At 43.2% G+C, this 27,217-nt stretch overlaps 1 protein-coding gene across 1 annotated transcript; it reads right to left on the bottom strand.

Annotated features, from left to right (window-relative positions):
* Window positions 1–338: 338 nt before the first annotated feature.
* LOC117454327 (F-BAR and double SH3 domains protein 1-like) lies at window positions 339–23,880 on the bottom strand. Its single transcript, XM_071204700.1, is given in 21 exon segments — window positions 339–673; window positions 771–826; window positions 944–1,082; window positions 1,182–1,289; window positions 6,625–6,728; window positions 6,822–6,966; window positions 9,855–9,938; window positions 10,482–10,610; window positions 12,060–12,215; window positions 12,580–12,684; window positions 12,788–12,904; window positions 15,120–15,215; window positions 15,851–15,973; window positions 16,344–16,466; window positions 19,512–19,581; window positions 19,694–19,830; window positions 20,502–20,646; window positions 21,215–21,288; window positions 22,823–22,868; window positions 22,958–23,055; window positions 23,815–23,880. Coding segments are annotated over 21 exon segments (2,142 nt in total). The 5' UTR covers window positions 23,836–23,880; the 3' UTR covers window positions 339–607.
* Window positions 23,881–27,217: the final 3,337 nt, after the last annotated feature.

Below are 27,217 nucleotides of genomic sequence, written 5' to 3' on the forward strand. Positions count from 1 at the left end.
CGTGCATTCATGTAATATTCATTTATTTTGCTTCCCATCTACTAAATTGAAAAGAAAACGTTACATCACTGTCAGATTGGTTGTTGGGGAACATATTTGCAGTGGTAACATTTACTCAAGTACTGTACATGCAATACATTAACCTGACAACTTAAGGGACTATGAAAATGTAAATTCAAATGATCAAATTATTATCTACAAAATGATCATATACAAGATATAATCAAATAATAATAAATATTGTTCATATAGATAAAGATAAACATTATAGATCCTTTGGTAAAATTCACACGCAGTACATGTTGTTGTCCGACTGTAACATTAAAGTAATGAACACATTAATGCATGAATTAATTTAATACAAAATACAATTATTATGTATACTTTGATGTTAATACTCAGTTACATTTTTAAAGCAAGACTTCTAACAGCTTATTGTTGCTGCTCACATTGAGGTGACACGTCTTCCCGCTTTAAGTTCCTTACCACTGATAAATACTCACAAATACAAACAAACAAATGCCAGTTTTTGTTAGATGCTACACTAAGGTCACAACTACAGATTTCTTCTGGTCCTCACACGTCCTGTATTCCCGTGAACACAGTCTCAGAGCTGAGGAGAACGCTTGTGTGTTGGAGGAGGAGGAGGAGGAGGAGGAGGCGGCGCTCGACACTAGAACAGTAAATAGGGAAGAGAGGAAGAGTTGATTATCACCATTTCTACAATTACAATCAGCAAATATGGAGAACTCTTTTTTACAGGTGCATACTGGTCTTAGCCGGCCGCCGGAGAAGTCTGGAGAGCTGTGGCTGCTGCCTTCAGGCTCTGCCGGATAAAAGACACTGACAACCATTACCATCCATTCATTAGGGAAAGCTGAAATCAGAATTGAAGCTGAGGAAACACACAACTGTTCTCTAGCTGTTCCAATGTTTGACTCACCTGCTGTGTTGTCTGCAAAGACCTGCTGTGTGTCCTCCTCACAGATAGGGGGGGTCGCACTAAGGGCTGAGCTACAGCCAGGGTTAGTGGGGCTCGGGCTGGAGGGGGAGAAGGGAGGCATGGTTGGGGTGAGGAGAGACTGGAGGAGAATAAAGAGGGAGACAGTCAGAAAGGAAATATACACTGTCAGATGAGTTTCAGCTATTCTCTGCGACCACAGAGAACACAGTCGTCTCACCTCTTCCTCCTTATCCTCCTCCTCTCTTTCATCGTGGAGCAGCTCTACCACCAACGATGGGAAAACCCCGACCCGCCCGTTCAGCTCTCCCTCCCAGAAGCCATCGTCCACCAGTAAAATAGAACATTCACATTTGAAATAAGAGCAAGTCCAGCACTGCCTCATGCATCTATGTGTTGCTTCAACAAAAAAGTCTTAAATACTGTTCTAATACTTATCTAAAGTTCCACTCACCAGCCCATACTTTAACTCACATATCATGGCCTTTATCACCAATGTCATTTACTTGAGGAGAGCAAACTCCATTTGCTAGTGAGGACAGTGAAATGTGGAGAAAGCTCGGGAAAAAGCCAACGAAAACTCTGAGGGAATATTATCTCAGTCAACCAACCATGGAACGCATCTTTCGGCCTTAATTGTGAGGGAATAATTTGCCTAGGTATTCAACCTTCGACACAGTTCATCATTTCCTCCTCTCACTGTCTCTTTCCCCACGGCATATGTCTACGGCCTTGGGTATTGCTGCTATCTCTCTGAAGGAGGAGCAGCTTGGGCGCATTGTTGTTGCCAGTCTATGACAGAGCACAAGCCGCCATGAGGTCGTTTACTGTTCAGGGACGAAGGCTCCCTGGCGCGCATTCTTTTCTATGGGCGAGAGCTCTAGTTATATTCAGGGTCCATCATTGTTTCGTCTCACTGATGAAGAATGTTGATTATTACACTCTGAACTAGATAAAACCTGGAGCTGCAGAAAGAGTTCTTCAGAATTGGTTTGGCAACCGCTGTGTCAACTCGTGGCACACCACCTGTCTCGTCAATTCTCCGGCAGTAACTCCAAATAAACCGTCAGTGTTTGCCATCAAAGCTCCAGCTCTCCTCGTGCCTCTCTGAGTCCTGTTTCCAATTGCTTCAGAAGTTTCCCCCACATTAGTCATATTTTCTTTACAATATTTTTTTGTTTTAATATCGTAAACAGCAGGGTTATGGTTAGAGCAGTGTTTCTCAAACTTTTTCATACCAAGGAGGACCACTTAACCAATAAAAAAAATACTCGCGGACCACCTAACTCCACAAATATCCCAAAACAATAGGCCTGCTTACCACTCCAACAGTAGATAACAAATTACAGCCTAATAATGACAGCTTAACCTTCTCTGTATCGCCTCGTTCACACATTAAATCAACAATACAAATACAACTACAGATAAGCAATTCGTTCAAATGCGATTTGAAATGCTCACAGGTTTTACACCTCTTATGAAATGTAGACTACATTTATTACGGAGTTTATGTCCGAGCCGACAGACTCACAGATCGTTGGCTACTGAGAGATATGCAAAATACACAGCATGTAGTACGACACAAATCTCCGCTGTGGATTTTCAAAATAAAATACAGTAAAACTATGGTCACAGGCCGAAGTTGTCTAAGCCCTTTTTTCACGTTGGGCTCGCATGCGCTTTTTTTGGTAAAATTACTATTAAAACATGAACCTTGGCTTGGTGACCATTGGGCTGGCCTGCAGGGTCTGCCTACAAAACAAAAATAAAAAAAAGTGTTTGCAGTCCCAACAACAGCCTCTAATCATCAACAGACTTCATGCAGTGCTTCATTGGATGCATATATTAGACACTACTTCCAGCATGGATAAATGTTCATAAAAGACATCCATTGTTTGTTTCATATGCTTCTTGAAATAAAAAGTTCAACTTTTCAAGCGTCGACGGAAGCGCCAGCCAATCAAATCATATGCCAGTACAAGCGCTAGCCAATCGAACCGTGTGCTTGTGTGTCCGGGGCGGGAGATTAATGTGATTGGTTGTGGGTTGCGCGCCAGACACGCCCACTGGTATGAGGGGCCGTACAGGCCGTAATTCATACTGGTCCTCTCACGAACATACATTCACCTTTTACATACATATATTTTCACTCTTACACACATGCATTCACCTTTTACATACATACCAGTGCTTGAATTGGGCCGGTACTCACCGGGAGGTTTCCCGATGGCCTGGCCTGTTAAGTGGCCTGCTGACCTGAGGAATTTTTTTTTGTATGTATGTATTGTGAACGCAACGCTGCACAAATATGGGTCTGACTCTGCCTCACAGAGGGTGACTGGCTGTATGATGTGGCCTGCAGACATGGCCACTTTCATACAGATCATACACTAATGCCCTCGATTGGTCTCTGTGTGTCATTAAAACTCGGGAGGGTGTGTATGTGTGGCGCGAGCGAGCGAGAGAGAACGCGTGCGCACCGGTTACATGTATTGTTGTTGTTAGCATCTGGTGCTAGCTAGCTGCGCTAACGGATATAATAAGCTGTCAACAAGGTGGAGGAGAGTCCTCTCCTGTCAGACTCATGGATGTATAATAAGAACTGGATACGGCGTGGAAGGCGGGGGCCTCATTCATTCCTATGAGAGTTGCTAATTGGCGCATGGATGACAAAATGGCCCTACTTTTGAGAGAGTGAAACGTCACAGATTACCCAGAATGCCTGAGAAGTACCCGTATGTGCTCTCATAGAGCATGCGCAACTTTAACCACGCCCCCCAAAAGGCTCGTCCACATCTTCACATCAAGCACGTCAATTTGCGTACACATAACAGCACCGCACGTTCTGGATTGTTATGATGGATTTGATATGAACGAATAACGAGGCGGCCGCGACAGTTAGCAGCTAGCAGCTAGCGGCTAGCCAGTGTAGCGTCCGAGCCATTAGTAATTATGTGTACGTACACATCAATCGTTATGTACTTTTATATTACGCTGATGTAACACGATCTAGTGATGGTTTTGTTCAGCATTGCCAGCTTCACTGTTGAGCTTTATGTTGTGCCCAGCATTCTCCTGTGCTCTGAAATCAAAATGTGGATAGGCTACGCATAAAACAACACTAAAATAAACACTACAATACAACTTGTTATTTGACACACAAGGTTGTTCATTTGTGTGTATAAATATACAACACAGGCTATTTACATATATATATACATATACAAGTATAATTAATACAACTGTTAATTTGATTAGAGCTTTGACACATATATCTTTATTTATATATGTATAAGTATGAAGACTTCCTCGGGCGATATCATATGGTATAGCTAATTCATCTGGGTCAAAACGTGTTGTGCCCACATGCAAAGGTTGTAAACTCTGGCTTATCCCTGCGTGGTATTATAGTAATAGCAAACAGCAACGTTCAACTCCTTTAATGGTATATTGCAAGTGCAATAAGAAGCTACAGGGACGTTAATCTACGTCGGTAATATTAACTTTATTTTAGGGCTGTCAAGTTAACGCGTTAATAACGCGCTAACGCAAAAAATAAATAACGGCACTAATTATTTTAACGCGATTAACGCATGTGTATTTTTTTTCCTCGGCCGCCCCGTAGTTTCAGAGCGCATCGAGTTTAAAATACCATCGACAAGCTGATGCTGACAGCCCCGCTCCTGCCGCCCGCTTGTGGCAGACCACACTTCCACACTCACCGGCAGGCACCGACTGGCCATCGGGAGGACCGGGAGGGTGTGTGTATGTGTGGCCCGAGCGAGAGAGAGAGAGACCTTACGTGCATTGTTGTTGTTAGCATCTGGTGCTAGCTAGCTGCGCTAACGGATATAAGGAGCTGTTTAAATGAAAACAGAGGAGCGCTCTATCCACACAACTGCGCCGAGCACTTGACTTTATGCAGGAAGCCAGACAGTGGGACATTGTACGAAAAGTCAGCACACTCAGCACGGATAGTGCGCAACATGATTGCAGCGTCCAGGCAGCTCCCGTTCGAGCATATGCCTTGAGTTGCACATAGCTCCAACGATCCATCACACACACACACACACACACACACACACACACACACACACACACACACACACACACACACACACACACACACACACACACACACACACACACACACACACACACACACACACACACACACACACACACACACACACACACACCATTCGTATTGTATTATTGTATGAGAGGTTCCAGGTTGTTGTGTTTAATATTCATGAGAATATTTGTCATTGTTCAAATGATAATACACATTAGCATAAAGCATGTTTGTCCACTCATATGTTGTTAAGAGTATTAAAAACTTGAAAAATATTCCTCTAAGGTACATTTAGAACAGATAAAAAATGTGCGATTAATTTAAGATTAATCACGATTAACTATGGACAATCATGCGATTAATCGCGATTAACTATTTTAATCGACTGACAGCCCTACTTTATTTAATACAAGATTTGCATCATACAGCCCATGTAGTATAATATTTTACAAATGATGAATTACAGCAAACATGTGCAATATATCCATTATTACAGCTCCGTGAGCTGGCAGTAAGGCGATATGGTCCGTTCTTATTGTGCATCCATGGGTAAAGGTAAAACCATAGTAGTAGTACCACGAATGTTTTTAATAAGGGCTATACAAGTGTTCATACTGGGTAGTTTATTTAGTTTAAAAAAATGTATCCAACGATTTACAGACCACTCTTTACCCATGTAAGTCAATGGGAAAAACTGTTTCCGGGCCTGGCAACCAAACGGAAGTGTAGTACCACCGTTTGGCCACCACGAATATTTTCATCTGAGTCCGTCGCACTTCCTGGGGGCTTGGTCAGACTGAGAGACTGATAACTACAGCTCAGGTGAGGTAAAGGACTCTTGAGTGTTTAGATAGTTAACTTAGTCTAAGTTCTCTGTGGGTCTCAAACGGTTCGGTCACCATTTATGTAAACCCATATTTCCATTTGAAGGGGGAGTGATTAGTCAAATATGCATGAATAAAGAAAACAAAATGTTAACTAGGTGAAAAAAGGTAAGATAAACTTTAAAAACTTGTTGAGAGCTAAAACTAGTCTTTGCTGCTATTAAAGTTGCTTGATGTTGCCAGAGGATCTGACACGATCTTTGGCATATGATGTGATTGCACATTCATTAGCATAAAGATAAGTAGTTGCATTGGTTGCAACGAGGGAGAGATCAAAGCTATATAAATGGTAGAAAGAGACATCTTAAGCCAAACAATCACAAACTCCTCACACACATTGCATATTTCAAGTACGAATATGTTTTTTAAAGTAGGGAGGAAGCTCAAATAAACGTTTCACATTTTTACAAGATCAGTTATACAGCGTGCCTAAAAGAACATCAGCTGTCTCGAGCGCAAGCATCCACATAACCTTAGGAACTCCTGCAGTCTGAAGTATCTATATATCTTGTGAAAAATACGTGATGTGTATTCAGTTGAGTTACAGAATGGTGTGGAACAGGGACGAGCCCAGAAGTGAAGACATTTTCTGAACACAATGGATTGTGGGGTTTTGAAGTCTGCAAAGATTATTTGTCTAAATGAAGGCAAAAGAGGACTGCTTTCGTCTGAGGCCTCGGCCCCTCGCTGGTACATAATGCGCTCACCTCTGCGTGTCGACAGCGGATCAGGTGAATCAGCGCTCCCTCCTGGAAGGACAGCTCCTCGGCACTCTGGGCCTGGTAGGAGTACAGAGCTCTGGCTACACCTAACAAAGGATTCAAGTCAAACTGGATGAAAAACACACAAGCACATGACATTTTAAAAGTCACTTGTTGTGGGGTTATCAATGTTGTCACACCTCTGCTCCCTGCCCTCTCTTTGGTCCCGCTGGATAAGGTGGAGCTGAAAGAACACTCGAGATGAGAGGCGCCTTCTGCTGGTAGACAGAGGAACTGCACATAGCGCTCAGGAACATACCCCACCTGACCACACGAGTTACACACCTGGACACATGAACAGGTGTTACAGAGATACAGATGAGATTACACACTGGAAAACATGCACTCTTCAAAGTAGAAGCTCTTGAAAGCTGATAAGTCTGGGATAATGTGCAGCGAGGGCTGCCTGATCAGCCTGAAGGGTGTTCTTTTCCCCATAATGACCAAGTCGCAGCACATTATCCCACTTTTTACACGGCCAGATACCAAAGAAACTAACGACTCAACTCCCAATATTAATTGAAATGTTTGTATTGACTTAAAAGTGATTGTTTTTCTTCCGCTAAGAAAAGAAATCTCCGTTCCACGGTGCACCAACGGCTGGAACTGCAACAACAATAACTTTACGGCAGCACTGTCCAACTGTGTTCACAGTTTCTGATCCATTAACAAGTCCTTGGGAGCCCATACATTACATTACATTTGATAGACGCTTTTATCCAAAGCGACTTACATACATTCAGTGCTGTGGACACCCCCCACAGGAGCAATTTGGGGTGAAGTGTCCCAGGGACACAACGACATGCTGACTGCAGTGGGACTCGAACTTGCTACCCCTTACAAAGTCCAGCACACTATCCACTGATCCACAGCCTCCCGCACATACCGTTTTCCTGTTAGTGTTTACTTCCTGTCTGCCTTCTTCTGGTGATTTATCTGACGTCCAGCACTCCCCCTTTTAACCTCTTTTACTTTCTCTTCCTTGATCCTCCTTAGCAACGGTCATTATAGTCCTTAACAGCGGTCTGTACTACTGTATAACAATGTGTCACGTGTTCTGAATTGACCAATCAGAATCTAGTATTCAACTAAGCCGTGTAAAAATGTCTGATAATGTCCTGATATGTCAACAAACAGCAAAGCAGCTGTTACATATTCCATATGTCTGAGGAATCCTCCTGGGCTAACTGGCCTGCTGAGGCCTGTCCTGGTCAGAGACAAGGAGAGTCAACAGCGGGAGAGGCAAGTGGATTTACAGGTCGCATGCATCTCTGATGTGAAGAATTATATGCCTGAGGTGGTAAGACCCTGAATGGAGCGATAGCGGTCACCAGGTAATATGCTAGTCTGGGTTGTAACAGTAACGTCCTAAAGTCTTGTCTTTCATTGCATTGCAACACTGAGTCATCAACAAGGCATAAGCTTTGTTGTAAGACTAAATACACTCTGCTGTCCTAACCTTCTCTGCCCACACCTCCAGGGCTAACAGCCTAGAAAATCCTCCCTTTTTTTGCCGACCGAGCTAGAGACAGGAAAGTCTGCTCTTACTCTGCGGGGATAGTGATGATGATGATGAAGGCAGTTTGTGGTGCCTATAGTGTTGTTTTTTATCCGTATCAAATCAAGTCATTTGGGCAAGCCCTTATCAAGGGCTGTCCCAATGAGGTGTGGAGAGGATTTCAGAGATGTCTTTAAATGGAATATGTAACAAAGTGTAGATACAATAGAGAAAAGATTACACTGTAACCTTAATTGCCTTAAAGAAGAGAGTCTCCAGAGGCCTGTACGACGAAGCCGGATTTTCGCATAGCGAGCTAACTTCAGAGAAAACTCTGGGTTTCCGGTCCTAGGACGCTGGTTCACTTCTTAGCGGGCTAGATCTCCACGGTAACTTATTCTGGAACCTAGTCTGCTCCGAAGCAGGATAGGTTCCAGGATAAGAGATCAAGTCAGTGAAAGCACCGCCTGCTGACCAATCAGAGCTCAGTGTGCGGAGTTTAAAGCGATCAAGTCATATTACAGGAGAAAGGAAATACAGAAAAACTGCCGTCGCAGGAAAGACGGCCGGCAAAAATCACCGACTGTGTGAACGTGAACATGAATAGAATATCACCTCCATCTTCAGAGCAATCTGACTATTATAACATTAGCGTTAAGAAAGCTTATTTAAATATCTGCCACAACATAAGTAACCGGATCAAAGTAACATTACGTACAGTACAGTCCGTGGCACTGTGAGTAGACATCGATGTGTCCCGTTATCATTCATATCACATCATAATGTATCATATATTTCCTTATCTGAGTCAGCTGAGCCGTATCTGGCCGTGCAACACTCAGTGTCACATACTGTATGCAGAAGTATTATTTTAAGCAACACATAAGTTGACGAAACACTCGAGTCAAATGTAATTAAAGTCAGATCGTGTGTTAGACGGGCAGTGATATCATAAACCTGTTAATGTACGCATTCAAACACTTTTTCTTTTACCAGCTGTATTCACCTTGCAGGTGCATCTATGTGGCTTTTATCCTGGATAAAGTGTTTAAGTCATGGATGTTTAAAGTTTAACGTCTTCATATTTGTCTAATATTATAGTTGACTTTTCAATCAGGAAGTATGACGCGCTGCGCTGTCAGTGCGCTTGTCCATGTTTGCAGGGCCGCCCCAGGCCAACTTGTGGCCCCACGCAAAGTTATATGATGAGGCCATCTGTTTCGCGAGCCTCGACGGGGGGAGGGGGGGGGGGGGGGGGGGGGGGGGGGTGCTAGTGGAGCGGTACACTGTAGGTGCGCCGCATTTGCGCTTCAGATGAGACTCCCTCCGCAAAATGAAGCACCCTCCGCGAGGTGAGGCCCCACGCGATCTGCGTGATCAAATTGGTCGAATGCTCCAAATACCACCCCTTTCATGTTAACGCGCACCTAACTAGATAGGGCAAAGCTGGCTTGAGTTAACGAGTTGATAACCAGTGTTGTAGGACCGCTTAGCGAGAGCGCGTTTGTTTTGGATTAGGTAAACCGGGTAACTCAAACATATCCAGGTTATGTTAAACCGGCTTCGTCGTACAGGCCTCTGATTTCAGGCTGCTCTGTCCAGTTCCATGAGGCATATGGAATACGTAACAGATCATTTATTCTCTCGGAGAACTAAGGTTAGAACATGATTTTACCTTCAGCCAGTCCTCCATGTCTCCATCCTCAACCACTTGAAGCTCCTCCCCTTCAATGATTGACAGCTCATCTAGCTGGCTAGCCTACAGGAAATAACATGCTTTTTTCGTTATCAATTTTTCTAAAATGATCCACCTACAGTACTACGAATTATATAGAACTGTCTATGGCCTTGGTTTACTACATTTGCAAAAATAAATCTCCAAATGAACTCTATATCTCTATATAATATAATCTATATAATCTCAGAAAATATCAATATATAGCATCCTGTATCTTCTCTGAATGTACCAACAGGTTCCACTCATTTCAAATAAGATCAACACTGTGTACGATAAACTAGTCCTTTTACATTTGTTTAACAACATGCTGGATATGTTCTATTTAGACAAATCAAAATACGAAGAATGGTTTTTAATCTGCCAGCAGACGCTGATTTATAATTGTTTCTCCTTCACCCCACTGATTTCATTATTATGTAACTTAGGGTTCTCCACCTTTTCTGGACTGGTACCTCACTTTACTTCCCTAAACTGTCGTGACAGATAATATAGAAAAGTCAAGTTATCATTTTAAATGTCTGACGATAAGCACTTATAAAGCCCGTTTGATAGTCTGATTTCTACCTGGTAGTTGTAGATAACTCTGCAGGCTGCCGGGTAGATACACACTCCAGAGGCTGACACTGGGTCTGCAAAGATGTCTCCGTTCTCATCATCATAGTCCTCAAAGTCAGTCAGCTCAAACTCATCCTCCTAAAAAAACACACATTAAACACATCAGTGAGAGTGGGCAAGGTATCTCACATATTTTTCTCAATATGATTGTCACCCTTTCTTTTTAAATAAGAGACCCACAACCCATCTCACTCGCCGAGGACATTTAAGAATTACATTTAAATAACAACCACAATGTTTTCAACTCTCCATGGTTTTCATGTTTTCAGACAGGATCTTATTTTTAAGAAATGTCTGAAAAAGATATATTTGTCTTTTAATCAATAAATTCCCGAAAAAGACAAATCCAACACTGAATGTCTCTATCAACAGGTATTGAGTTTATATAACAGCAAATATATATATATAAATATTTTTGCCATAAAGCTCCATCTAACTCTGATGGTGCGTTCACACTGTCAAATTATGCGATTGGCGCGACAGTCACGTCATTCGCGTAATTCGTCGGTGTGAACGAACCATCAGACGCTCTAGTTTTTTCAACTCGAGCGTCACATTTGCGTGACGTGTTCTCGCGTAATCCAATCAGTAGTGAGGATCTCAGCCTGCCGTCACTGACGTGGAATCAGAAAACCAAAATATTAGCCGTTAGGTGTTAGCACTTAGAGCTCACAGCTCCTCATATCTGTTCAGAAACTGGAGAAAAGTCGGTGCTTTATTTCTGTCTGTATGACGTTGTTGTGAGTGTGGACGGAGCAGCTACAACCTTAGCTTAGCCTGATCGATCCAATCTCCATTCACGCATTTTAAAAGTGTTTCGCCTGCCGTCTTGTATGCACACTTGTCAAAGCTTCAATTCATGGTTTCTACAAACCGGTATCAGTATGTTATTAGTTTGGCATAATTTTGTATCTACATGGAGATAAGCCCGCCCCCTCACCAGCGCGTCTTGTTTGAATGACGCGAGTAAACACAGTTGACAGCCGTGGTGAAACTTGAGCGATTAGAGCGATGCGAATATTCGTATTGTGGAGGGAACGCTATATTACAGCCTCTCAAGGTGTTCCGCAAGGTTCAGTGCTTGGTCCCCTCCTTTTTGTTTTCTACAAACCAGTCATTGGTCCCATCATACCCCACCATGGCCTTTATTTCCACTGTTATGCCGACGACACCCAGCTCCGCCAAATCTATCCCTGATGCCACTCACTCTGGCCTCACAAACTGACTAAGAGTTATACAAACCTGGACACAATCTAACTTCCACAAACTCAACAGTGAACAATTGGAACCTAAATGACTCATTACATTCTGCCATAATGTCTCCCTCTGTATTGATGGCTCCACTGTTCCTGCTTTCACACCCATCCTTAAAATTGGTGACATTATCGATCATTCCCTCTCCTTCGAAACCCACAATAAGAACATGACAAAATATTTAATAAATCACTTGGTGCTCCGATGAATAGTAGTATAAGCTGTATAACTAATGGGGCACTAAATTGATTTAGTGTGTGTGAGTTTGCATACTGAAAAGTCCTCAGTAGACTTCCTCTGTTCACTGAGGCGTCTCTCCCTCTCCAGCTCCTCCTCTGCCTGGGTCATGGCGTTGTGAAGCCACTGCTCGATTCCTGTGACGCAGTCTGACAGCAGAGTCAGACGAGCCTCTGCCTTCAGCCTACTTAGCTGAGAGGAAGACAGCCAGTTAGACACAACTACACACACACACACACACCACACACACACACACACACACACACACACACACACACACACACACACACACACACACACACACACACACACACACACACACACACACACACACACACACACACACACACACACACACACACACATTCTACCTACTATTACGTCAGCTTAAATTATATATGACCTGTACAGCGCTGTATAGAGAAGGTTGACGGTAAAGTCTCTAATTTGCATGAGATTTTGAGGGGGCTTTTTGAGCAGATTGAATAACTGAATTCCCCCTCAGGGATAATAAAGGTCATCTTAAATAGCCTGGTGTTTAGGGTGAATCAAGTACCTTGGCTTTCCTCACACTGTCCTGCACATCTGCTATCTTCTGCTCTACACTGAGGCACGTGTCCCCAGATAAGAGCTTTAACCGACTCTCTAACGTCTGCAGAGCCTGACAGAGAAACATAGAAAGAGGTAAATATACATTTATTTTGTATGGCCTGCCCAAAGCACGTGAATCAGGAAATAATAATCATAATTGAACAAAGACTCACTCTCTCTCCGTGTGTGATGATCTTGTAGTCTTTGGCAGCTTTTGTAGCCCACTTCTTAGCCTCCCTCACCAGGCAGACGTCTGCTTCTGAAGCGCTGAGCTCCTGTAGAGTGGACACCTGAACACACCACAGTCACACATCCCTCTATTCTGTGTTCCAGTATACATCAGCTTAGTGTCAATACAACAGCCTATGTGAATATGTGTATGTATTTTATATCACAGATGATGTTGCACTGGGCTGCAATATATTATAGTTTATACGGTCAACGTGATTAGGTCCACCCCTCCATGCACACACATGGACCCGTGCAATGCAACTAAATGATGATATTTTATGAAAATACATCTTTGACTTAAAAGAGTCCTCTCCTGCTGATGTTCAGGTGTATATCAGTATGTAGTGTCTCTACTTTAAAGAGTCCTCTCCTACTGATGTTCAGGTGTATATCAGTATGTAGTGTCTCTACTTTAAAGAGTCCTCTCCTGCTGATGTTCAGGTGTATATCAGTGTGTAGGGTCTCTACTTTAAAGAGTCCTCTCCTACTGATGTTCAGGTGTATATCAGTATGTAGTGTCTCTACTTTAAAGAGTCCTCTCCTGCTGATGTTCAGGTGTATATCAGTATGTAGTGTTTCTACTTTAAAGAGTCCTCTCCTGCTGATGTTCAGGTGTATATCAGTATGTAGTGTCTCTACTTTAAAGAGTCCTCTCCTGCTGATGTTCAGGTGTATATCAGTATGTAGTGTCTCTACTTTAAAGAGTCCTCTCCTGCTGATGCTCAAGTGTATATCAGTATGTAGTGTCTCTACTTTAAAGAGTCCTCTCCTGCTGATGTTTCAGGTGTATATCAGTATGTAGTGTCTCTACTTTAAAGAGTCCTCTCCTGCTGATGTTCAGGTGTATATCAGTATGTAGTGTCTCTACTTTAAAGAGTCCTCTCCTGCTGATGTCCAGGTGTATATCAGTATGTAGTGTCTCTACTTTAAAGAGTCCTCTCCTGCTGATGTTCAGGTGTATATCAGTATGTAGTGCCTCTACTTTAAAGAGTCCTCTCCTGCTGATGTTCAGGTGTATATCAGTGTGTAGTGTCTCTACTTTAAAGAGTCCTCTTCTGCTGATGTTCAGGTGTATATCAGTGTGTAGTGTCTCTACTTTAAAGAGTCCTCTCCTGCTGATGTTCAGGTGTATATCAGTGTGTAGTGTCTCTACTTTAAAGAGTCCTCTCCTGCTGATGTTCAGGTGTATATCAGTATGTAGTGTCTCTACTTTAAAGAGTCCTCTCCTGCTGATGTTCAGGTGTATATCAGTATGTAGTGTCTCTACTTTAAAGAGTCCTCTCCTGCTGATGTTCAGGTGTATATCAGTTTGTAGTGTCTCTACTTTAAAGAGTCCTCTACTGTTGATGTTCAGGTGTATATCAGTATGTAGTGTCTCTACTTTAAAGAGTCCTCTACTGTTGATGTTCAGGTGTATATCAGTATGTAGTGTCTCTACTTTAAAGAGTCCTCTCCTGCTGATGTTCAGGTGTATATCAGTATGTAGTGTCTCTACTTTAAAGAGTCCTCTCCTGATGATGTTCAGGTGTATATCAGTTTGTAGTGTCTCTACTTTAAAGAGTCCTCTACTGTTGATGTTCAGGTGTATATCAGTATGTAGTGTCTCTACTTTAAAGAGTCCTCTCCTGCTGATGTTCAGGTGTATATCAGTATGTAGTGTCTCTACTTTAAAGAGTCCTCTCCTGATGATGTTCAGGTGTATATCAGTATGTAGTGTCTCTACTTTAAAGAGTCCTCTCCTGCTGATGTGCAGGTGTATATCAGTATGTAGTGTCTCTACTTTAAAGAGTCCTCTCCTGCTGATGTTCAGGTGTATATCAGTATGTAGTGTCTCTACATGTCTCCATGCTTTAATGTTCAAAAAGCTCTTTATTTTTCTCATACTGCCTGTGCTGCAGCACCTCTTTTCACCCTCTGTCTGAAACCAGAGCCCAGTCTGCTCTGATTGGTTAGCTGGCCGGCTCTGTTGTGATTGGTCAACCGCTTAGAGATGTCCCGCCCCTTAGCCTAAAATGTGTTGGAGCGCTAGCCAATAGAAGCTCAAGTGTTATAAAGCGATGTCACAGAAGTGGAGAGAAACTCCTTCTGGAGGGAACACGGGGATTTTAGCCTTTGCAGACCATTTACATAAACAAAAACCTTTAACACACAACAGGAGAGGAAAACCCATAAAAAGCATAAAAGAGCAGATTTAAAATGTGTTTTATCACTAAAAAGGCAGGTACAAGTAAATGCTAAAGATGAGACTTCATACACACAGACCAACACACACACCTTGTCACCTGGAGCGGGCTGGAAGGTGAATTCAGGTGTTTTGCTGAAGGAGACAGACTCTTGGAGAAACTGCAGCACATTTCTCTCTCTGGTCACCTGAAAACACAGCAACCAATGGATGTTACAATCAAACCAATACCTCCTACTGTTCTAAAAATATTTATAGATGGGTGGACAAAATCTCAATATTTCACTCAACATTATTTTGTAACATTACGAAATTGAAAACCAAGGTGTAAAATATGTTCTTCCCCCTCGCATCTTCAACCTCAGATTTCACTCAGCTGCTACATTAGTGCAGACATTTTAAGTATGTGTTACATTTCAATCTGTAAACTTCTGTTCCTTTTAATACTTGAATAAACTTGTTAAGCTATTGCTCCGCTCTTTTCCCTCAAGATTCAAAAAATATATCTTCAAATTGTTCTCCTTATTATCAAACATGTTCTAAAAATAAAAAACGTTTTCTTGCATGTTTAATTTATCTTCATTTCCAAGTTTCCACATTCCTGCTTCCCGTCTCCCCACCTCCCCGTGACCCCTCTGCCCCCACCCCCGTCTTTTCAGAGCAAAGTGAGACATGTCTTATGTCTGGCTTTTCAGAGGGCACCGTGGGATACTTGGCATGTAGAATTCTTTGATTTGAGAATCTACAATACGTCTGTCAACGATTTGGTTATTTAAACCTGAGAGTTATGATAACTTCAATGTAACACTCCATGGACTTCTACCTTAGCAACACTGTCCCATATGGTGCTGAACTGTTTGTGTGTTCTGAGACAAGTGTCCATCTCTGTCCCACACAGCAGGGTGAAGTGGCCTCTCAAGTCATCATAAACATCACCGTCCATTTGCTAAGGGGGGAAATAGAGTCATTTTTTTATATTTCAAATAACGTTTTCACAACATATTCACCTAACAATGCTTTAACATATTATCAAGGTTCATTTATTGTCACTGTACACACAGGTTTGCTGAATGAATGCAGTTGTAGTCTAGCTTAGTGGAGCTAAGAACAAATTGATAATTCATCAAATACCCATACATCTTTAAAGGGCCTCTTGGCTATTTTGTGTACATTTAAGATTAACTTGTTAATAGGTTTACAAATGTACTGCACACACACTTTTCACATTGTTTCAGCGAATCAGCTGTGGACCTTTTTACCAGTGTAATTTATGAAAGACAATTATAAGAATAAGAGTGTGATATGTTTTGTTTTACCTCCATAATGTGTGGTAAGTCGTTGGTATAGTAGTGTTGGTGATGGCCGTTGACTGCTGATAAAGCCAGCAGATACTCGTTACGAGCTTCAGTCAGACGATCGTCACACTCCCTCAACCTGGCCTCTGAGCTGCACACACACACACACACACACACACACACACACACACACACACACACACACACACACACACACACACACACCAGGTATACATCACTTCAGGGGACATTACGTTGACTTACATGCATATCCTGGAGACTTATCCTAACCTTATCCATAACCAACACATGCCTAACCCTAACCAAGTCTTCACCCTAAAATTAATGATTCCCCTCATCGGGACCTCCATGTCCCCATAAGGGAGGCGAGTCCCCACATTTGACTGTGTAAACAGATGTCCCCACAAGGATAGTAATGCTAGTCTACACACACACACACACACACACACACACACACACACACACACACACCACACACACCACACACACACACACACACACACAAGAGGCGCTTTCACACCGCAGTACTTTTCCCACTTTAGTTCATCAGAACTCTTTAGTTCTCATGAACTAAGTACAGATCGCGTTCACACCGGAATAAGTTCCTGGGGGAGGATTAGGCAAATGAAGCCGCTGACGTCACTTCTTCTTCTTCTGCTTTGGGTTTACTGGCAGGGCCGCAAACAACTTCACGTGCATATACTTTGAGCAGCATACATTAAAAGGCACTTGAATATAATCTCCTTTGGTCAATTATGTGAAGCTAAACAACTCTTATCTGATTATACATCCATGTGCTAATACATGAAAAAACTCAACACTAGCTCAACACTGCATTTAAGTTTTCAGTCCCCCAGGTAGAGCGCAGGGATTTGTAGTCTATCTTGTCACAATGTTGTAGTCAATCCTGGAATAATGACGGCTGGGTCTGTAATGTGATGCCACTGCATGGGTTAGAAAAAGATCTTCCCATAGATCTACAATGTCTGTTCCTGTCTTTACCACATACAACAATTTCATAAAAAGTTCATTTAAATGTAATTATATCTTTAAATGAGAAAATTACCCATTCAAAATCTATTTAATTATCAGAAAATAGTTCATGATATTTATTTTAATAATTCATGGTATATTTATTTTAGCGCTTTTCCAAGTGCTAAAAGCGCTTTCCTTTACATGCTTACATGCTGGGAGTCCCAGCAGCTTCTACTGAAGCCTTCCGAGTAAATCGCCAGAACGCCGACACCTCCTCATCTCCACCGCTCCCATGTTTTCTTTTGCCATTAGTCAGTCTCTCTGCGTTTGTGCGCTGGGCTAATGCTAAGGCTGTAAGGGAAACTTCTGTTGTAGCAATGCAGTGGGAGTCACCGACTCAGGAAGGAGACACGGGAAGTGCAGGAGCTTTGATGTCAAACACTGATGGTGTATTTGGAGCTTCGGCCGGAGAATTCACATCACAAGTCCAAGAGCCAGAGGTTCTGAATTCACCGGAGAGTTGCCACGTTAAAATCTGGAGCGCCTCTCTCTCGTCAGCCCATTTAACTGGCTTCACAGAGAGTAATCAACATATTTGAGAAGATAGCCTAAACAGTTGGGAACACTGAGTTACTTGCGTCTGACACTTATGGCCTCGAAGATTTCACACCTTGGAGTCCACAAACACCGAGAAGGAAGTGTCCCAGTGTATCCACAACAATAAACCATCTGTGGCCTAGGGTTGCCCGGTCATAGAATGGGAACAACAACATTATGGCTGAAGCAGCCGATCTCCTTAAAGGAGATAACAGACGTCAGGGTTGGTCATGCACGTCATATCTAGGAGTCTAGGACAATTATTTCCCTAACAAATGCTAATAATGCTAATGCTAATAATGCTAATAATGCTAATGCGAGGATAATAAAATGGCGGCTTCACGAAACGTTTTGGGAGTTTTACGGGCCGTGGTTTGCAATCCGCCCAGCCAATCAGAAATAGGAACCTTTTTCTCCCACGAACGTCTGCTCTCTAGCAGAGGGGGTCAAAAAGGGGGTCAAAAAGTCCTCATGAACTAATTTTTGTTCCGGATTTTTTTTATGTGAACGCAATATTTCGGAACTATATCGGAACTAAAGTGGGAAAAGTACTGCGGTGTGAACGCGCGTATTGATTGTATTTTTTTGTTAAAGTGAAACATGTAACAAATATTACCCATCATTAATGCAAAAGGGACCAACATATAACTATCTTTAAATTGCTCCTGTGGGGTTTGTCCACTCAATGTATTACATGTGTAATATACAGTATGTAATATGTAATGTAAAGTGCTTTTAGCACTTGGAAAAGCGCTAGAATAAATACCATGAATTATTAAAATAAATATCATGAACTATTTTCTGATAATTAAATAGATTTTGAATGGGTAATTTCCTTTTTTAAAGCTGATGATGAAATAATTTTCTCATATAAAGATATAATTACATTTAAATGAACTTTTTATGAAATTGTTGTATGTGGTAAAGACAGGAACAGACATTGTAGATCTATGGGAGATCTTTTTCTAACCCATGCAGTGGCATCACATTACAGACCCAGCCGTCATTATTCCAGGATTGACGACAACATTGTTACAAGATAGACTACAAATCCCTGCGCTCTACCTGGGGGACTGAAAACTTAAATGCAGTGTTGAGCTAGTGTTGAGTTTTTTCATGTATTTAGCACATGGATGTATAATCAGATAAGAGTTGTTTAGCTTCACATAATTGACCAAAGGAGATTCTATTCAAGTGCCTTTGATGTATGCTGCTCAAAGTATATGCACGTTAACCTTCTAGTCATTCTTTTCATTTCAAATCCAACAGCCAGGGCATGTTCTTTGATTGTTGGTCAAGTTATTACATTTTGGACTTTGATAACATTTGTAATCAGGGTAAGTGCAAATGTTGTCACATTTTAGGTGTTGTTCTCTTCCAAAGTCATTGACACAACAGGATTTGCATTCCAAAGTGCCCCCCCCCCCCCTAGAACCGCCCCTGCAGCATAGCACCCGCTATGTCACATTTATATGGAATATCATATACAGTTTATATATGGAAATATTCAAACATCAGATCAGGGGTACAAACAGGACAACATGGTGATTTGGTCTGTGTTAGTAGCTAATTTCTGTATACAAAATGTGATAACACTCATACCTTAGCAGTCATCTTTTGTAGTCCTGTCTTAAAGTGGAAGATCCCATGTTCACTCTTTCTGGCCCTGACAGACATATTCAAATACAACATATTTACACTGAAATGAAGCTACTTATCTTCTAATGGATTAACATGAAGTCATGTTTGTTTATACTGCTTCACGGATGCCGTGTGACCTGGTTTGTGCATCAGCGGACTTCTCTCTGGCGACAGTGGTGATGTGACTCAGCTGGTGGTAGCTCTTCTTGAAGCGCTGCAGCTCCCTCAGAGCATCCACCAGCTCCCCCTGGACCCTCTGCAGCCCCTCCAGACCCTGCACACACACGCACGCACGTCGCACGCACACACGCGCGCACACACACACACACACACACACACACACCACACACACACACACACACACACACACACACACACACACACACAGCAACAGTTTTCGCATTCACATATTAGTAATAAAAAAAAATTTAAAGGAACATTTTGATGAATTCTTCGTACTCTAAATTGCAAAAACAGTTTTGCATCATTCTGACGTGGAGAACATTTAATTGCCAGCCTCACGAATATTTTGAAGTGCGAATATTTGTCTTCTTCTCTAGACAGCATGAAATACGTTTAATACTCACATGAAAACAATTCGAACTTCCCAAATGTAAATCCATTCCAAAAGACTTTTTCTCTGGTAATTAGCAAAGCTTGTTTGTGGTTCTCTCAACTTCCTTTTCTCCTTTAACGTTTGAATTTCAGCCATTAAAGCCTAGAGCCAACTTCTGAGGGAATTACGGTGTGGCTACGTGTGTGTTCTCAAAACCAATTGGTGTAAACGCACTCAATGTGCATACACGTCAAAGGTTTGGTTAAAATGTTCTTGACAGTTAAACAGAAACAGTCATTTCAGTATGTTGTAACATGAAAAGCAACTAAACAGATCCTAAGAGCTTTAATATGTTTGAGCACTGTGTGTAATCTGTGCCGGTCTCTCACTCTCTTAGCCCGGATGTCCTTTGCATTGCGAAGACTTCTGGAGACCTGTCCAATCAGGCGGCGGTACTCCTCTGCAGCAGCTAGGCGCGATGCGGCAGACTGAGCTGTAGCATCTACCACTGACCGCCACACACCGAACACACTCCTGAAAGCACACACACCAACACCAATGAACTGGCAATCACCATTGTAAGTGCACTCAGCACTTCTCAGTGATCTCCTTTCAGTGGATGAATGAAACTCATTGCGATCTTCCAAGAACTAATGGGAACATAAACCAACACCACACTCAATTATAGTATGCTTCTAGTAGTTTATGCAGCTTTTAAACACATGTCTGCTGACGAGAAGGCTACGTTGTGTGTGTGTGTGTGTGTGTGTGTGTGTGTGTGTGTGTGTGTGTGTGTGTGTGTGTGTGTGTGTGTGTGTGTGTGTGTGTGTGTGTGTGTGTGTGTGTGTGTGTGTGAGTGAGAGAGTGTGTGTGTGTGTGTGTGCGTGTGTGTGCGCGCGTGTGTGTGTGTGTGTGTTGTGTGAGTGAGAGAGTGTGTGTGTGTGTGTTGTGTGTGTTGTGTGTGTGTGTGTGTGTGTGTGTGTGTGTGTGTGTGTGTGTGTGTGTGTGTGTGTGTGTGTGTGTGTGTGTGTGTGTGTGTGTGTGTGTGTGTGTGTGTGTGTGTGTGTGTGTGTGTGTGTGTGTGTGTGTGTGTGGGTGGTACCCCGAGGCGGTGGCCTCTGTGTGTCCTCGTTGCCAGTCTCTTCTCTGGTGCTGGACAGCTAACCTCTGAAGAGCCTGCAAAGGAAGGAACTCTTTAGTGCCTCAAACAACACACGCATTGGCTTGTTCATGACTCGGTGCAGTGACGTACCCACAATGCTCTCATTCTGAACGTTCCTTCACTAAACTCTATCATGGTATTTTAGAATACTACCTAGTGACTTAGTGTGATCTAACATGTCTTTGTAGCCACACCACCTTAAGTTCCACATGATGTGCAGTATGTGTCACATTCTCCACCACGATGCAAACAACACTGCAGCTCTCCAGGGAGTGAGACCTGGCCCATCTGAGGCGGCCTCTCACCTCCTTAGTGAGACCTGGCCATCTGAGGCGGCCTCTCACCTCCTTAGTGAGACCTGGCCATCTGAGGCGGCCTCTCACCTCCTTAGTGAGACCTGGCCATCTGAGGCGGCCTCTCACCTCCTTTGTGAGACTTGGCCATCTGAGGCGGCCTCTCACCTCCTTAGTGAGACCTGGCCCATCTGAGGCGGCCTCTCACCTCCTTAGTGAGACCTGGCCATCTGAGGCAGCCTCTCACCTCCTTTGTGAGACCTGGCCATCTGAGGCGGCCTCTCACCTCCTTTGTGAGACTTGGCCATCTGAGGCGGCCTCTCACCTCCTTTGTGAGACCTGGCCATCTGAGGCGGCCTCTCACCTCCTTTGTGAGACCTGGCCCATCTGAGGCGGCCTCTCACCTCCTTAGTGAGACCTGGCCCATCTGAGGCGGCCTCTCACCTCCTTTGTACACCTCCATGTTGTGAACACAATGGAGCAGTGTCTGGATGCTGACCGGTCGCTCTGCTGAAACCCAACACGGAGCATTTACCAGACAGGACGTGGTCCCTGTTAGGTAGCTGGGAACCATCAAGGTGCATGAAGCCTGCAGACTTCCTCATCAACCACACACTGAGGATGACTTCTAACAGTAAGGTCCTACTTATATAAATAGTGGAGAATACCCAACAGTATTCACTTTTATTTACAGCACCGGCAATCACTGATGTTCCCGCCTCTCAGATAGCCAATATGGCGACCTTTGAGTGTGAGAAAAGTCCGAGGCTCAACACTCAAAGTGTTGACTGTTGCGAGTGTCTAGTCGTGAAGGCCTAACCCTGGTGTTGTAATATACCAACACGCACGCACGCACGCACGCACGCACGCACGCACGCACGCACGCACGCACGCACGCACGCACGCACGCACGCACGCACGCACGCACGCACGCACGCACGCACGCACGCACGCACGCACACACACACACACACACACACACACCACACACACACACACACACACACACACACACACACACACACACACACACACACACACACACACACACACACACACACACACACACACACACACACACACACACACACACACACACACACACACACACACACACACACACACACACACACACACACACCACTCAGGTACTGATATTGGAACTGAAATCAATAGATCATGAGCATTTCCAGTAACAGAAAGATGGTTCCAGGAACAGGACTTATCGTGGACTAGAATAGCCCTCTGTACTCACCTGACCGTACTCTTTCTCGATGGCTGCTCGCTGCTTACTGAAGGTCCTTGGGGGGGGGGGGGGGGGTAGACACGGGGGACACGTCATTTCTCAGAGGATCAATGGAGGGATTTCAAATGGTCACACCAAGTGTACCTGATTTCCTCCAGGAGCTCAGAGTCCTGATGCTGTTTCCCCTGCAGCTTGCCCAGCTGTTCTGAGAACACCAACTTCACCTGCTGGCTCTCCTTAACCTGCACACGCACGCACACACGCACACGCACACACACGCGCACACGCACGCGCACACGCGCGCACGCACACACGCACACACGCACACACACCCACACACACACACACACACACACACACACACACACACACACACACACACACACACACACACACACACACACCCTTACAATGAGACTGTTGACTCAGTGTTCTGAAGTAAGGAAAGTAAAGGCTTTCATTTGATCCATATATGGAAAGAACACAGTGTGTACAGCCTGTAGTCTGAGAACACAAATTGTGTGCTCTATATTTCCTGTACATGCAACACAGTTGGCAATAAGTTTGAGTCAGGTTGAATATTATTAAGTGTAACTCCTGTAAGGTCTGAAATACCTTACAAATACCTTACAATATGAAATGAGCTTTTACAGTGCATTCATTAAACACCTTCACAAAAGCCTTGCAGAGTGGCTTCGTGTCCTCTAATACGCATTCACACAATGGGACACAATACATGTTAATACTGGCAGGGAGGAGAACATTATCTACTATCCAAAACTCAATATTTAACATACCATAAGTATAAGTATATACTGTATACAACATGAACATGTGTCTCAAAGCTGAGATGTTGCTACACATATGCTCTTCAAACTGTTATTGGAGAAGTATTGACTTTCAAAGACAAGTGTGTAAGATGAAAGCAGTAAGACACAAAGTGTTGAAACCAACCATACAGTACATTAATATGAACTCTATATCAGACTGCAGTGCCTTACCTTCCTGGGTGGAGGCTGCATAGTGTCCGTTACTTCCTCTGTCAATATGCTACCGCACTGTGACTTCCTCTGCACTTCATACAGTGCAGATCACTCCCCCTGCCCTGCCCCCCCTCTCCCTCTCCTACTCTCGGTCTCACTTCTTATTGGGGCTTTATCTTTGCATGACCATTTCAGGTAGCTGTTGCCAAAGCGTAAAAATAATCATGTTGATACATATTGGGCAGCTTGATATGCCTGAACGGGTCCTTGGAAACCTGGGATTGCAGAGCAACATCAGAATAACTGTTCCTTACTTCACTGAGGTGTCACCCCCGTCTCACCTGTCGGGAGGCGTGTTTCTTGGCATGGATGGCGTCCTCTGAGATGTGTCCCTGTCTCTGAGGCATGCAGCCCAGCACCACTGTGGAACATGCTGGAGACACCTGGTAAGTGTCTCCATTTTACAACTGACCATCAAGTAATGATAATAAGACTTACAAAGGCAGGGGCTTTGATCTTTCATGCCCAGAAAGAGCCACGGGAGCTTAAATCCGAGTATGTTTCATAATCAGAATCACAATCAGAATAGCTTTATTCGTCCCGCAGAGGGGACATTTACATTTGTAAAGAAGCCAGGACATAAATGCAATTACAACTTTCTTCTTAATTGAAGGACTTCAGAAAGAACCAGATGTTGAGTCTGGACTTGTACACCGATTTGCTCAGGGCGGACCACAGTGGGGTGAACTCCGCTGGGGGGGCTACTGTATATGAAAACATCCCCCATGTCAGTAAGTGCCCAAATCACTGTTTCCCGCGCCACATGTGAACTCATGTGAGATCTTATCCAATGGAAGCCTTCAGGAAGTGGAAAGCCAACCTTCAGATATCAGTCTCCAAAACAACATAAAACAAAATTACATTAGCGAAACACTTTAACATTTCCCGAAACATTTTAACATTTGCCGAAATGCTTTAACAAACTAGAGAATTAAACCGGAAAGGGAATGCCAATCATACCAGAAGTGACGTGCAAGTGATTGACACAAACTTAAGTTTGTTTTGGCGGATAGACCGCGGGTACCTATGGACGGTACGAGTGTGTTTATGGTCGTTACACATGTTTTGTCCGTTCTGTGGAAACCACCTGGGCCAAGTGACATGGTTAGACAGCTAAAGAGCGACTGCAGGCTGCTTCGTTATAGCCACACACACTTCCACACACACACACACACACACACACACACACACACACACACACACACACACACACACACAACACACACACACACACCTAAACACATCGAACTGCCCGATTATTATGCCTTATTATTCTATTTATGAAGGAGATGTCCGGTCACCAGGGTGTGTGTGTGTGTGTGTGTGTGTGTGTGTGTGTGTGTGTGTGTGTGTGTGTGTGTGTGTGTGTGTGTGGTGTGTGTGTGTGTGTGTGTGTGTGTGTGTGTGTGTGTGTGGTGTGTGTGTGTGTGTGTGTGTGTGTGGTGTGTGTGTGTGTGTGTGTGTGTGTGTGTGTGTGTGTGTGTGTGTGTGTGTGTGCAAGGGCCGGCCCTTGGCATAGGCAGTATATGCGAATGTTCAGGGTGCCTCAATCAATGGGGGGCGCCGAAAATTGAAGAATTTTTTTTTTATTAGAATTTATAATTATCTTATACTAACAGAACTACGCCTATATTGCTTACAGCGCCGATAAACTATGGCGCACCCCCCCCCAAAAATCAAGTTGGAACCGCCCCAGCACCAGTAAAAACCAGAGGTTTATGAGAAATAGTTTTTTTTGTTGAAATAATGGTTTTAGTGTGGCAATTATAGGTTTTGATTTGGTATTTGTGTTAATTTAAAAGAAATCAAACTCCCAAAAAACGTATACAGCTTTTATTAACATTGGAATTTACTGTGTAAGCGGCCGTGGGGGGGGGGGGAGAGCTTTAGAGAGCTCTCTCCTGAAAGACTGAGAGGCTCTGATAACCTCAGCTCTGTGAGGTAAAGACACGCCTTTATATGATCATTATAGTTATAAAAAAAATAAGAGAATAGATTTTCATCTATTGGGGTCATGTTTAAGTTGTTATTAATAAACAAGAATACAGTTTAAAAGGGGAGTGATTTGTAAAATACCCATAAATAAATGTTGAGAGATGTACCCATAGATCTCCTAATGTTGCTCTGAAAGTGCACCAGATTGATGCTTTTAACTTCAATATTAAAAAAAGAATCTTCCCCCCCTAGAGGAGGATAGGTCCCCCCCCTCACTTAAATCATGTTCACATGGATAGGAACTAATTACAGTTGCACACAACTTGTGTCCATATCTTTCTGTTTTGGTGGTCATGCCACAACCGTGCACGTGCATGCATGCGCGAGGTCATAGTGAGTGTCTGCATTTGGGGGGGGCGCCAGCTAAAATATTGCTAGGGCAGCAAATTGGTCAGGGCCGGCCCTGTGTGTGAAGATATTAAGATAGTGTCGTCCGTTCCGGTACCAGTACCGGAACGGAAAGACACTATCTTAATATCTTCGGCTGAGTTCAGCCGTCCTCTTGCGTTTGCTTGATCAAATCAGCAGCTCTTCATTTTTGAGTGCGCAATTAATCGGGCCTTTACGGTAATCGCCAAGAGCAGCACTGACGCAAGTACAAGAGTTCAAATAATGCATGTTTTTTCTGCTTTATTTGACGATACAAATAATTTGCACCATAAGTTCTTAATAAAACTGACACTGTTTGAATCAGTCCGAGTTTTACTGCTACACAACAATAAAATGATTGTACTTTGATGTGTACTGCGTACTTTTGGGGTAATACTCTCTCAAAGTCCCTCCTGAGAACAAAACATGCCACTTCTGCTGGATTTGAGGAGATAAAATGATTTTTTGCCATTAGTTCTTAATAAAATGGGTACTGTTGGACTTAGTAGCCTACTTGTAGACTACTACAGTGTTTCTCAAAGTGGGTGGCGCGAGAGACCAGGAGGAAAAATGGTTATGAAAAGAATATCATAACTTTGAAAATTATGATTGGAAATTAATATGTATACCGACAAGTACAGTACGTCTGGGTCCTCTGTGTTTATTCAAGCTCGGCTCATGTGTGTGTGTGTGTGTGTGTGTTGTGGGTGTGTGTGTCGTGGTGTGTGCTGTGTGTGTGTGTGTGTGTGTGTGTGTGTGTGTGTGTGGTGTGTGTTTGTGTGTGTGTGTGTGTGTGTGTGGAACGAGCCATTTTGCATGGCAAAGTATCATCATTTATTGTTCTAGCAAAGGGATTGCACAATTGTATTATGTATTTGTTTTTTGAGCACACAGAATTATGGAGCATTGTTTTATCATCACTGTTCTAGCAAAGTGATTTTTAAAAATGTTTGAAAGGAATGCTCACGTTTATATTGATGTATTTGAATAAATGTTA

This window comes from Pseudochaenichthys georgianus, chromosome 10, assembly GCF_902827115.2.
Source record: "Pseudochaenichthys georgianus chromosome 10, fPseGeo1.2, whole genome shotgun sequence".
Classification (NCBI taxonomy): Eukaryota; Metazoa; Chordata; class Actinopteri; order Perciformes; family Channichthyidae; genus Pseudochaenichthys; species Pseudochaenichthys georgianus.